The sequence below is a fragment of the Scleropages formosus genome, chromosome 3, assembly GCF_900964775.1.
Source record: "Scleropages formosus chromosome 3, fSclFor1.1, whole genome shotgun sequence".
Classification (NCBI taxonomy): Eukaryota; Metazoa; Chordata; class Actinopteri; order Osteoglossiformes; family Osteoglossidae; genus Scleropages; species Scleropages formosus.
Genome location: NC_041808.1, coordinates 4,409,400 through 4,423,713, shown reverse-complemented (window position 1 = coordinate 4,423,713; position 14,314 = coordinate 4,409,400). Strand labels below are relative to the sequence as shown.

At 44.4% G+C, this 14,314-nt stretch overlaps 1 protein-coding gene across 2 annotated transcripts in view; it reads left to right on the top strand.

Annotated features, from left to right (window-relative positions):
- The first annotated feature begins 1,764 nt into the window (after nucleotides 1–1,764).
- LOC108934889 (protein quaking-like) overlaps nucleotides 1,765–14,314 on the top strand; it is a 32,053-nt gene continuing 19,503 nt past the window's right edge. For both annotated transcript variants that reach the window (XR_001966172.2, XM_018753077.2), the window contains exons 1-2: nucleotides 1,765–2,444; nucleotides 12,472–12,614. Coding sequence is in view for 1 of the 2 variants with exons in the window: in XM_018753077.2 (XP_018608593.1) it covers nucleotides 2,303–2,444; nucleotides 12,472–12,614 (285 nt within the window). In the remaining variant the exon portion in view is untranslated. The remainder of the gene's footprint in view (nucleotides 2,445–12,471; nucleotides 12,615–14,314) is intronic.

The window sequence follows — 14,314 nt, the reverse complement described above, 5'->3', positions numbered from 1 at the left end:
TAAAGAGTGATGCACAGTACACTCATTTGACTGTTTTTCTTTTTTACCATTAATATAGCTGTTATTGTAGTACAGCAAGGATGACCCCTGCTGAGGGGTACAACAGCAGGTCCCATCGTGAGGAGGGGCCAGTCGCCGCCTGTTTGACAGCAAAGTGCCAAATCCGCTCCCGGTGCCTTAACCGTCTTATCGGCCGGCCCACAGCGCAGTGCTTGTTTGCCAACAACGCTGGGCTGAACCCGTCTGCTTCGAGTCCGTTGCCGTGGTGAGGGTCCAACTGGCTTCTAACACTCTCAATCCCCAGCTTTCAACACTCTCTCGCGCGCGCGCGCGCGCACACACACACACACACACACACACACACACACACACACACACACACACTCTGCACGCCTCTCCACTAAAGATCCAGTTGCATCAGTTTATAGGCTGCTTTTATTTTGGGTTCAGTGGAACGAGGGTGAACGGGGAGTCGGGTGGGGGGAGGGGGAGAAGAATGGATTTTTGGAAGACGGCGAGCGCAAGAATGAAAGCTCCCTCTCTCCCTGTTCACTCATTTATCGCTTTGTGTGTGTGTGTGTGAGTGAGTGAGAATGGAAAGGCCCGTGGGGTCACCATGGGAGGAACGCGGGCTGGAGCCGGGTGGGTGATCTCAGCGCGGCCCTGTGGCTCGGCTCCCTCCCGCTGCGGCTGACATCACACCCCGGGACACGCTGCCGGAGACGCACCCCGGCAACACGCAAACACGACGTCCTCCGCCTCAAAACTTGTTCTCGCTGTCATCCACAGAGAAATACACGACTGTTACTCCCTCGTCCGATACCATTTCGTTTCTACACTCCGTGCACCGAAACAAAGATAAACAAGCGTTAAAAGCATAAAGATGACTGACTACAGAGTCCTCACTGTGGGGGAACGTGGTAAACATGGTAATAACAACAATACGGCGGTAACTCATTTGCTGAATCCGTCCTCAAGTTCTTTCTGAACATCGCACACGATACGCTCGACGGGCCGCAACATATCCGAACACACCACCAAGGGAACATCTCACACACACGCCAATGCATTCAACGCATACCAGCATACTCCAACACACCGCCACACTCCAGCTTATCAATAGATCGTCACACACACTCACCAGATGCCGACATTCTCCAAAACACTCCAGACCATCACGCGCACACTCGGTACACGCAACACACCGTCACAGACTCGATGCACACCCACCAGTCACCATTATACTCCAACGCACCCCAACAGACCGTCACACGCACCATTATACTCCAGCACACACCATCACACACACTCGATGCACACCCACCAGACACCACTGTACTCCAACACACCCCAAAAGATCATCGCACACACTCAATGCAGACATCATTATACTTCAACACACCCAACAGACTATCACACACCATACACCATACACCAATACACTCCTCCCCCCCAGGCCACTCTGTGGTCCTGCTGTCTGCTTAACCGACGGCAAAACAGATGAAAAGCAAAGAGAACGGTGATCTAAAGGGGAAAGTGTGTTTAAACTGCAGTAAATGCTCCACCTCGGCGGTGTGAGACGGGTCGCACATCCCGCCATGTAGGTCAGCGCTCCGTGAGCGCGATCCGGCCGCTCGCGGAAACGCGCGCGCACGCGGGGTACAGAGCGGCTCGCGCACGCCCGCCGCCACCACCACCCCTCCCCACATGCGCGACTCGCGGTCACGTGACCCGCCCCTCGAGCCCGGGCCGGAGAGCCGGACTGGCCGTTAGTGAGGAGTGAGGCGCGAGACGGGGTGCGAGGTTCGTCTGTGAGCGACGTTCGCTGACGGAGAAGCGAGAGAAAAGTCTGGAAAAGTGCGAAAAAGTGGAGGAAACTGAGGCGAACGGACACTTTTCTTCGGGTTTACGGCTCCTCGACAGCGAAAGGATTTATTTTCGAAAAAGAAGACGGCATAAACGGAGCGGCGTGAAGGAGTTTATTGCTCTTTTTAAGTAACTTGTGGAATTCGACAGGCACCCGTTACGAAACAACAGTTCCCTGCTCGTTTTTTTTTTTTTTTTTTTAAATAATCTAAATACATATTTCTTTCCCTTTCTGGATTAAGTGACCGAAATCGAGGAAGAAAAAGGAATAGAGAAACGCGTCGCGGACCGGGGGAAGTCCGAAAAACCGGACAGATCATTGACGCTTTTACTTACCGTGATCTTTGACTTTGACGTTCGTTCTCGCTAGTTGCTTTACAATTATTATTTTTGTTACTATTATTATTATATTGAGTGAGCTGAGTGTGTGATAAATATGGTGGGGGAAATGGAGGCGAGGGAGAAGCCGAGACCGAGCCCCGACTATCTGATGCAGCTGATGAACGACAAGAAGCTGATGAGCAGCCTGCCCAACTTCTGCGGCATCTTCAACCATCTGGAGAGACTGTTGGACGAAGGTATAAACATAAACACACACACACACACAGAGTGTGAGGGACGTGGAGATAATTTATGGGGTGGGAAGTGGACATCAGAATGGCCATGATCACCAGTGATCTTCGAAACTGGCCACAAGCGATCAGTGTTTTTTAAAACGATTAGCTTTAGTGGTCAGAACGATCATGGAAGTGATCACCGACATTACTGGCAAAAATGATCTGCAGAGAGATCGGTTATCCCAAAACGGTCACAAAAATGACCATTACTTGTGGTCAACATTGCTCACAGGTCATCAGAATATCCGTAAAATGTTAAGAAATCACATGGGATGCACATGATTAAAAGCAGCTTTTTCCTCTGCTTTCTTTGGGGTGTGTATCGTCATTGCTAAATTGGAGCTTTGGGATTATTGTGTGTGTGATTTTAATTGTCTTTCTGTGGAAATGTCCCTTTCTCTGAACCTACAGAATATATGTGGTCCATAGAAACACGAAAAGCCTCATGAAAAGTGCTTGAAACATATTTAAGTAGGCAAGACCAATCGGTTTTTTTAAACGTGACATTCAACAGGTAATTGTACTTTGTGGCTTTTTACAAATAGACTATTTCACTGAGTTTTTACAAAGTGAAACTGAATAATAATTTATGATTATGGATATTCTTAACAAGTGTTCATTTTTGGCAGTGTTTTAAAAACCTTACAGAATCTCAGCACCTTTCCTTAACTTGTATGGGCTGTGAATGTGGTAAATTTGGGTGATATAAAAGTTTACTTAACCCTGAAACAGACCTTTTCATTAAGCAGACATTTTACACCTTGCAAGGAAACAGGAGTATTTGTTTAATACAAACTTCACAGTTTGCGATATGATGAAGCCCAGTATCAAGTCATCAGCCAAACTGACATCACTTCATCTGCAGCATTGGAAGGGACGGAGTCTTGGAAACAAAACTAGGAAACTTACTGTCATAATGACTCCTAGGGCGTTCTCAGTTTTACTTGGTTGGGTAGAAGGCGATCTGTTAGGATTTGGTGTCTTCAGGCAGCAGAAAATGTGGCCCTCAGTTGAACGGCTCCAGATCCCTCACCAGGGGATCTCTAAGGACTCATCTGAAAATGGCTGTGCCTTTAGGGATTCCCCCCCCCCATTTTAATAAATCTTCTGAAAAACAGGATGCATTGTCTTCCATTATCCAGGCTGCAATTATTCTTTTGTTAATTTGGAGGGACTGTTTTTAGGAGTGGGGGGGGAATGCTCATATCTTGAACTTGCATTATATGTCAAGACAGCAGAGTTAATGTTCTGTTTCATTTAACATCATGAGTTAGATTTAAACATCCAGTTCTGATAGCCCTTTACCTCCAAGATGAGTAACCATATATTTGTCTTGGGTGTGAATATGATGAGTGACAGGTTAAGCAGGAAGATTCACCAGAATAACATCAGAATAACACCCTGCACTGGACAACAACCCAGCTGTGAAGTAAATTCCTGTGGGGTTATTTTTACCTCCCTATCATTGTGTTAACATTGCACTCTCTCTGAGATAACCAGAATTTAAAAATAACAGGACCTGTCAGCGATGTCTGTCTAATGACACAGACAGTTTGATGATAATTAGCATTTTTGCCTTTGTTGCGATTCATATAGGTTAACCGTAATATGGTTCCATTGTTTTGCATGCTGTATTACCTATACAGATTTATGGTTGACAGCTCTGTGTGTGTATTTGAAATTTATTTTTTTGTTCTAACAGAAGGGGCAGCTGATAGCATAGTGGTTAGAGCTGCTGCCTTTGGACCCAAAGATTGCAAAAATAATTTACATTTATTCATTAGCTAACGTGTGTCTTCAAAGCTTACAATTGTTAGTCTACTTACAATATATACTCATTTATACAGCTGGGTAACTTCACTGGAGTAATTTTAGGGTAAGTACCTTGTTCAGGGGTATTACAGCCAGGGGGGGGGGGGATTGAACCTGCGACCTTTGGGTAATTTAATGTACCGGTAAGTCGCTTTGGAGAAAAACATGGACATATTTTGTCCGGAAACCAAATGACTGGAAATGTACATTTTAAAACAGACAAATTGCTGACCATCCTAGATTATTTAAATCCAGTTATGAGAATTGAATGACATACCAAGGACACTTTAGAAGGAATGGTTTCAAAGCAAATTAGCCATTGGAGCACATTGTCATCTGATGTATTGTTGTTAAGTAAGAAAGGGCTGATGATTTGCTCCTGGTTTGGTTGGGTGTAAACACTGTTTATATCAGCTTGTGGTTGGTTTTTCACCCCAGAGAGAAGCTTCTGATGATGGGGTGTGGCTTGATCTCCAATCTCCCTCTATGTTGGTAGACAGGGGGCCTCCCACCACTGTATTGTAAACTGGTGCTGTACTTCAGCAAGGGGTCAGCACCAAGGACACCCAGGTTGACCAGATTGTCTGGTAGCTGTAACTCATTTAACACCTTTCCCACCATTAGCACAGCAGTACACTCTGGGATTCAATCTACCAACCATCAGGTCCAGAAACCATCTGCTGGTCTAGGTGGGACTGAACAGTATGACAATGGATGAATAAAGCAGATGAAACCAAGCCTGCTGATTGACTGTGTACAAGGGGCCAATCTATGTGACTGGCTGAACACGTGTGTCTTCGCATGTAACTGTGTGGAGACACAGGGTTCAGTCATCTGATTGGTTTGGACACATGGTAGCACAGTAAGAAACCTGGCTTGTCTGAGGTCCTTAGAGGTCCTTCCTGTTTAACACACACAAAATTACATGCATGCATTCACAGTCATATTTTCAGTGACAAACATACAGTAACAAACACAAAGCTGAAAATATTGTAATTAGTTAATCAGTTACTTGGCATAGGACAATATCTGCCGTTAGCGAGTTTTTAAATTAAAATCACACTTGATAAAGAAGGAAATTGATTTCTGCATTTTAAAAAGATGATCTCATGGTATTTACTGGCATGTAGTGGTAGCTAAGTGCTTAAGTAGTCAGTCATGAAAAATAGCTGCAAAAAGGGGATGCTTTCAATTCCTTTTCCTCTGGTCTCTTTCACCAGTGGGGGTGGACCTGTGAAAGAAGGGAAGCCCCATGAATTCATTTTCTTGGTTGGTGCTGGGCAGATTTGGACTGGGAGTCTCTGCAGTCCTAATAAGTGTCCCACAACCCAGCATGAGCCAGCACTCTGCTGATTCGGCATCACTTGCTCCGGCGGCTGCTCCGCCCACTACACCATGATTAATAATCAAGGCAGCTCACCATCTTACACTGCACCCACTTACAGAGCCGTGTAATTAGTGAAGCCATTTGGGTTTAGTTCATGACTTAACCTAATTTTCATGGGAACTACAGTTTGCTCACACAATTGGCTCATCTTGAATAGGAACAGGAAGTCACACTTCAAGTGAGAGTCAGTCTGAGGTGACATTTTGATTGTTTGTTTGAAATTATATACGTAAGTGTTTACAGCAGTATTTATATTGTGTTAGAATGGGGTTTTCAAAGCAGTCATGCTCACTTCCCATTTCCTCTGTTTGTATGTTTGCAGCTTTTGACAGTGTGGGCATATTGCTGGACGTGGTGCTCCACACACGAGGAAGTGAAGTGGTGTTTGGTGGTTTCGCTTTCTAAAATTGGTCCATCTTGGTGACACCCCACTCAGAACCTGATCTCCAAAAGGCAACAAGCACAGAGGGTATCTGGGTGGAATTCACACTTTGTTCACTATTGCACCTGAGTGTGATGGAAAGACAGCAGTCCATAAAGACACCCAGTAAAGAAGCAAGGAGGGTGTAAGAAAGCTTTGAGATTTCAGTAAGGATGGTACTTTGTAAAGGAGGGATTTGAACAGAGAAACCAAGTCTTCCTCACCCTCTGCCCCATGCCCTGCTTTGTGTTTCCTAGATCAACTTCACAGCTCTAAGGCATTAGTGTGGTCATCTGAGATGGTGAGGAAAGAGCAGATCTTCCCTGACAGCTGTTTGCTTGTCTGAGATGGATTCACGCAACACCGGTACTGCAGTCTAGCGCTGTTATTGTAGGGTCACAGTGCATCTGTCAGGTCATATTTTATGCTGCGGTTTTTCAGTGGGCTACTTATCTGTACAGTGACTGGTTCTACACCGAGAGATGGCAATATTGGATATGATCAGTTTTAAATCTTAGTCATATTCTGCTATTAATGGCACAGGAAATTCTCTTCCTGCTTCAACTTGGCAGTATGGATGGTCTGGTTAAAGCATGGTCCCATTTCATCTGTGAGGTCAAAGCAGAGTTGTATTTTCTCACTGCAGTCACACTGACTTTGCCCTTTCGGTGGTCTTATGCTGGATTTATCTCACAGCAGGGTTGTATTTTCTACAAGAAATGTACAAATATGCAGCAGACCTTGACATTCCACGTCAGTTCCCCTGTGCCATATGTTTGGACTTGCAGCCATCCTTCCATGTATTGATCATACCCTGAAGCTGGTGGAGAGGAAGGTGTTGATTTACTGTTTTAGAGGGAAACCCTGCAGATGCTCCCCTGGCTTCATAAGAGAAGCTCACGGGGGTCTAGTAAACCATATGGGGTCCACAAGTCAGCCCACAATTGTGAAAATCTGTTCCTGAGTACCCAGTTCTATTCTTCTGTGCACTTAATCTGAAAAAATTAGGGTTTGAAATGTTATGCTGAGTGACGTGTTTGGCTTTTACAGTTAAGCCCTTTGAACAGCTGAATATTAAAACAGGTCTTTCAAAGCCAGTTTAAATTCTCTGCACACTCCATATGCACCAGGTATATCACTTATTTCTGTCCTTTAACTTACACATTTTGTAGTCTTAAAAGAGCCTAGAAAGGAACCTTGTGGTTACAGCAAGTCTGGACTGAAGTGACTTGCCCTGGGTGGTGAAGTTCAGTAGAGCAAATTGCCCTGGATTCAGCCCACGGCGTTCCAATGGCCTCCGCACATCTGCGGGGGTGCTCAGCCCAGCAACCCACTCAGCATGTTATCTGTGAGAAGGACAATGAGGTCCAGTGTCTGCCTCTGCAGATCCTTTGGCGAAGTGGTTTACAGCAGCCCTGCCAGAGATCAGGGTCCTCCATAGTCACCCCAATGAAAGCGTTGTGTGTTGACTTTGGTTCGATGGAAAAATCTCTCGGAAAACACCACAAGAGTCCTGCGTGCCTGACTGCCAGTGCAGCATTTTCCTGCTGTGGTGGTTTGTGCCCTGCAGCATCACTCTCCCAGATAGTTTGATCTAAGTGTTCTAGTATTTCTGCAGCTGTATGGGTCTGAAAGGCGCTCTGAAAGATCCGACAGAGCGAGGCTCAGCTATTCAGCTGTGTTAATGCGAGTGCTCCGAGCTTAACGCTGTAAAATTGTCGCGTTCTAGACGCAGCTGTCTTGGGCAGATTGACTTTTTCTGGTGGTGCACTTGTCTCCTCCTTGAAGGTTTTGTGAGATTCAGAGCTCACAGGAACTGGGAAAGAGTTTGGTGAAGCCAGAAAGCAGCAACTTTTTAAAAGAAACAAAAGAAAGACAGCTGAGCTAACATACGCAGAGTCGTCTTTAGGGAAAGGAAGTGACCTCACATCCAAAGACTAAAGGGATGCAGCATGTGCCAAAACACACAGTCGTGCGGGTCCAGGCTGGTTTGCACATGGCAAGATGACTTGATGCACATGTACAGATGGAGAATCATGCGCTTACACACAGATATTTATACAAACTCATAATGACAACCACCACGAGTTCAAAGACACACATCAGCACATTAATAGCTGGACACAAATACACAAGTGTTTTTTGCCTGTTTCTCTGGGTAAAGAGGTTAATGCATGCCTCTTTGGAGATAACACTTGTTTATTTCACTTACAAAGTGTACAGATAGCCCTTTGGATCTGGTGTCTGATGTATACCATTGGCTGAGCACAGACAGAAGGTGGGGCTTTGTCTTTATCCATCCCCACAGGGGTGCACGTTGCGCAGATTGCAGCCTGGGTCAACTTGACTCCTTTTTGCAGAGATTCCTAACAATCTTTACAGCCAGATTGTGCCTGTCAGCAGACTTACCTGTATCTACCTGCATAGGCAAACAGTTAATGTCTAATGGTATGTATTTGTGTAATTATTTAATTTTTTTTCATACTGCCATGCTGTGATTATTATTTTAGCATTTCCTTCAAACTTTTTAAACTTGTTTTTTTTTTGTTCTATTGAATCTTGGGATTTCCAAAGACGGGCTTATGAATATTCATTGTCAGCGGGATCATTACTTGTTTTGCTGTGATATTAATCACCATCGATATGCAAAGCACCACCAAACCCGCCAATCATTCAGAATCGAAATATGTCCTAGCCATGTGTGCTGATGAATTATTCAAGCGTGAATGCAACGGAGGGCAAGCTTGTGCTGACCCCCTCAGAGAGCAAACTGGAGCTCGACGGCAGCATCCGCAAAGAGCCCAGGTCAGGGAGCTTTTCTTTGTCTCAGGAGGACCGCTGGCATGGCTGGCTGTTCAGTGGGACGCACATTTACACGTAGAGCAGCTGAGCTCCCCAAGGACGCTGTGTATCGCTAACTGTGCATCAGTGACTGCACATCGCTGACTACGCATCGCCAAACGCTGCCATCAGGCTGGAGAGCTGGAGCTGAGTTAGCACCAAGCCTGTTCCATTCAATTGTTCAGGCATGCACGGCGGATGTTGAGGATACAGTTTCGCTTCAGTTTGGCATGTTGCTTCACATGAAGCAGAGCAGATGAATGGGACTGCAGAGATGATTGTGGTGAAAATAAAAAGGAAGAGTGGTCCAGATGGTGCCTTCCTTTGAGGTCTGGCCTTCCTCCTGTTGGTTGAACTCTGGCACCACATTTCTACCCCCTTTCTTCCTTGCTCATTCAAATTCATGTCCAAAGGTTGCTTCCTTGGCATCAACAAGGTGTGTGGCTTTTCCAAATCGCGTTTACGTACATGCGCATGCATGAGACATGCAAACAGAAAATTTTAAAAAGTATGAAAGACTCAACATAATAGCAAAATACGTGTGGTAATTAATGGTTCTGCATAGAAGACATAGCAATCAAAATATTAATGTAAGTGTAATATAACATTACTAATTGAGCTCTGAATTGTTTTATAGACTCAACAATTATAGTTGTGTTTAAAGGAATCAATTAAATGGTAATGAAAGTCTGTTGATAATTTTAAATTATCATAGTACCTAAAATGGAAATGGTAATAATTAAAATGTTTCTCTCTGCATGTTCCGTTTTCCGGAAGTATACTGTAGGCTTCAGTAATTAGGAACACGTAGGGAGGTGGGAGACGGGCTTTCCTCGTACATCGTTTCCCTCCATGACAGAGATGGCAGCTGGGTATTTTTCTAGGCGAACCCCAGAGAATTTTGGGAATGTCTCCTTGGAAGCCAAAAGTATTTTGTATTCCTTCCCTTTATACTCCCTCCAAATTAGCACAGTTGGAACTGTGTGGTTTTCGTGTTGCAGATGCTTGGATAATAATCTGTAGCTATGTCTAAAGAGGTTGTCTGGTAGGTCGTATGTCCAGTGTGAGTGTCTTTGTAAATACATCTCCTGTCTTTTTTAAGTATGTATTGTTAATATTGTTTGTAAAATATTGCTTGATTTGTATTTTAGTATAATTATTAGTTTATTAGTATAATATTCTGTGTCTTCTGTGTATTCTATAGCGTAATAATATTGTGTCATTTCTTCAGTTGCCAAAACTTTATCTGGTTTGGTTAGTATAGAGTCCTAAATTGCCTTTTTTTTTTTTTTTTTTTTTTTTTTTTTTTAAATGTCTTGGGATTCAGCAAATGAAAGGGATTGTATGTTGATCATACTGCCCATCCGAATTTATAACCTTAATACTGATGTCTCTCCTCAGTAGAGAGACCACCCCCTCTCGACCCAGGAGGCGATGAGATCAGTCATGAACTTTATTATATTAAGGGATTATTTGCGGGCCTTAACGACAGAATTATATTGCACTGTATATTTGGGCGTTAGAGAGAGGCGGTGGTGGTGGGGGGTTGTTGGAGCTGTTGAGAGTAGCGTGTTTTTTATTGCTCTCTAATGTTTTTAAATAGACTGTTCTGCCAACCGTTAAATTGTTGTTTCTTTCCCTTCGCTATTCTCTGAGGGCGTAATAGCCTCATTTTGGTTTGTGACCATTTTTCGTCTTCTGTAACGATTTTTTAGGTTTAATGTTTGATGTTTCTTTCTTCCTTACAGATGGTTGCAAGTGAAGTGATGTTGGTCAAGTATGTTTGTAATGTCTGACAGTTTAAAGTCAGGGAAGCATTGCAGAGAGATCTGGAGCCTGCAGTCTTTGGCCAGTGTCATGGAAAGTGTTGGTTATTTGGTATTCTTCTGGTGGCTCGGTGAAGCCAGTGCAGCCACAGCAGAGAAAGTGTGGCTCTTAGTGCATAGCACTGCTGCTACTTTTAGCTCATGTTTTTGGATAATTTCTGCATGCTTTGTGATCTGATGTTTCAGCTGTCAGTCTGTATGTTTGGAAGTCTTTATTCATGACCTGTGCCTTACTTTTGCAGCAGTTGATGAATGCTGGAACATATGGTGAATATTATTTTTATGATCATTACTGCTGTCTTTACATGTTAGCAGTCTTGTGTTGTGGATGTTATCAATATCTCTGTCAGCAGTATATTGCCACTGTAAAACACCGGAAATGTGAGTGCCATATTGTTCACTTGTTCTGCAGTGGGGACATATTTCCTGTGAATGGTACTTGTTGGTTCATATGGTGGAATGTGACAGATGTAATGTAACTGTACTTTAGAATTGCATGTCTGCATTCGCGTCTCTTTCTGTTGATGTAATGCATTCATATTTTTCTCTGAGATGTCACTTTGGAGAAAAGCATCTGCTAAAGGAATAAATGTAATGTAAATGTAGCGTGCAGTGAGTAGTAAATGCAAGTGGTACAAGCACACTAATAGCAGAGGACTTTCATCTTCTCTGGCTCCTTTTACACCTGCAGACAAAAGCCTTAGTGGTAGAGTAGTGAGAACACTTTTGCTCCAGCAATTGCAGAAGCGTTGACTCGCCCTCTGGGGGGACCTGCATGTAGTCTTGAGTGTCCAGGTGATATTTTGTAGAGTTTTCCTATCGTCATCCCACATTTAAGTTTAGTGCAGTTATGGGAAAGAGGACTTGGACATCAAGAAACAGTACTGAGTACAGTGACACAAAGCAGGGTTTGGCACACGTCTTCATCCTGGGGTTTCACTGCACTCACCACCTGACTAACATACACCACAAGTGCTTTATGCTGGGAGCAGAATTTCATTGACACCCGTGTGTTTGAGAGGGAGGTGAGGGATTCCTTGACAATACCCCGTGTATGGTACAGCCAGTGTGCCACATCATTTGGATGGTATGACAGGAGATGTCCCCAGACTGACCCACTGCACCCAGACTTCAACACCAAGACGTGAGCATTTTATGTCCTGCAAGTATCCCTGCTGCAGATTCAAGATGTTATGCAAGCTTCATGTTTTCCCTTTTACTTGGGTGGATATTAAGGATAAAAATCCTTGCTGAAGGGCACCGCAGCAGTGCACTTAACTACTAGCCTCCTTAGCCCTGTTATTTTGGCTGAGTTTCTTACAGTAGCTTGTGGAACAGCAGGTCTGATAGCATGCCTTCAGATCTCACGCTGTGATCCCCAATGTGTCGTGATTCTCTAGCTTTTCCACCAACGGCTAAAAATGGCAGAGGCAAGAGCCAGTAATAAATACTTTTTAAATATTAGGCAGGCTTTTTGACTCTTTTGAAGTAAAGTCAGATGTAAAGTCATTCATCGAAAATTGTAGATATTGGTTTAAAGGAGTGAACGGGTGAGAGCATGTGTGAAAAAATGAGGTAAATTCTAATATAAGCTGAAAAGAAAAGATACAGTCAACTATGCAGGGGATATGCAAATAATGCTCTTTTTTTGTTAGCTCTGTTTATACTTTACTCCATAACAATGTATTTTTTTTGTTTCAGAGATCGGCAGGGTACGGAAGGACATGTACAATGACACGCTGAACAGCAGCACTGAAAGGAGGACTTCAGAGCTGCCCGATGCTGTGGGACCCATAGTACAGCTGCAAGAGAAACTTTATGTGCCAGTAAAAGAATATCCAGATGTAAGTACTGGGTTTTGGAAAACAAAAGGTTTGTTTGGAGGGAAAAAAGTAAGTTACTTTAGACCAAAGATGAGAAAGGGATTAGAAACACACACACACAGTCTCTAACTGCTTGTCCCAAGCAGGGTTGCGGCAAACCAGAGCCTAACCTGGCAACACAGGGCGCAAGGCTGGAGGGGGAGGGGAAACAGCCAGGACGGGATGTCAGTCTGTTGTCACAGGGCACCCCAAGCAGGACTCGAACCTCAGACCTGCAAGAGAGCAGGCCTCCCCTGGATTTGAAACAGTATTTCATAAATATTCCTGCCTGGGGACTTAGAACACATAGGCGTGTGCTTGAGGTATCTTGGCTCACCGGGAGGGTGTTATCTGTCCAGTCATGGAATGGAAGAAAGACAATACACAGTACTGCTCAGTTCTGCTGTTGCCTCCCAACCTGTAGAGCTGTCTTGAGTTGCTGAGATTTTCATTGCATTTGTTTAGCAGATGCTTTTTCTTCAAAGCAAAAAAGTACACTTGATAAAAGATGAAGAGATGCAGATAGACATGCATTTGTCCTAGCACAGTTTATGCCAGCACACATTACACAAGTAGCTTCATGTGGAAATGATGACGAGCCCCTGGCTTGCTCCATGTCACATTTGATTTCAAAACCTTTTGAATAACAAACAGTCTCTGTCTTAAGTTCATAAGTCTGGGAGCTACTGTATAAATTACATTTATTTAGCAGACTCTTTTCTCCAAAGTGACTTCCAATGAACTCTATGTAGTGTTATCACCCCACACACCTTATTCACTGCAGTGACTTACACTCCTAGATACACTACTTACAATAGGTCACTCATCCATACATCAGTGGAATACACACACTCTCTCTGTCACTCACACACTATGCGTGAACCTGAACAGCATGTCTTTGGACTGTGTGAGGAAACCAGAGCACCCGGAGGAAACCCATGCAGACACGGGGAGAACATGCAGACTCCACCCAGACTGAGTGGGGATTGAACCCATGTCCTCTCGCACCACCCAGGCACTGTGAGACAGCAGCACTACTCGCTGTGCCACTCATAAATCTGGGGATACATGGTTTAACAGTTAGTATTTGGTGGTTGGGGGTTGTGGTGTATGCTGGGGGTTACAGAATGGGTGTGGGCAAGGTGCAAGAAGCTCCACGCTAAATTTGTCATTTGTACTTCGTGAAAACTGAGCTGCTTCCCATAGCCTACTCATAATCCAGCGTGCCAAAGACAACGAGGGCATGGAGAGAGGGCAATGCTCCATGGTGGCAGCCACCCCACACTGTTCACCCTATTCTCTGGTTTATGCATGTGTGCAAGGGGATTGACAGTGTAAATAGAATCTTTGCCTCCACAGTGAATCTGAAACAAGCCACTATTTCTACCCAAGGGAGGGAAGGAAAACTGAAACAAAAAATTTAAAACAAGACCATTGTGGTGTTCTGCCCCTGAGCCTGCTCTCAGAGGGCTTTGTTTTTCTGCCAGTGTCCTTTTCTGGGTCACATGTTTGGAGAGGGAGGAAGCTACTCCCAAAAGCAGTTCATCACAACCTCATGACGTGGGACTCCTTTTAGGACATTTGCTACCTTGGCCTTCGCTCCTTCCTTCATGCGGGTTGGATGTGACGGTGGGAGGATCGAGTGTAGAAAAATCTGTAGTACTGTGGAGGTCAATTGGTCT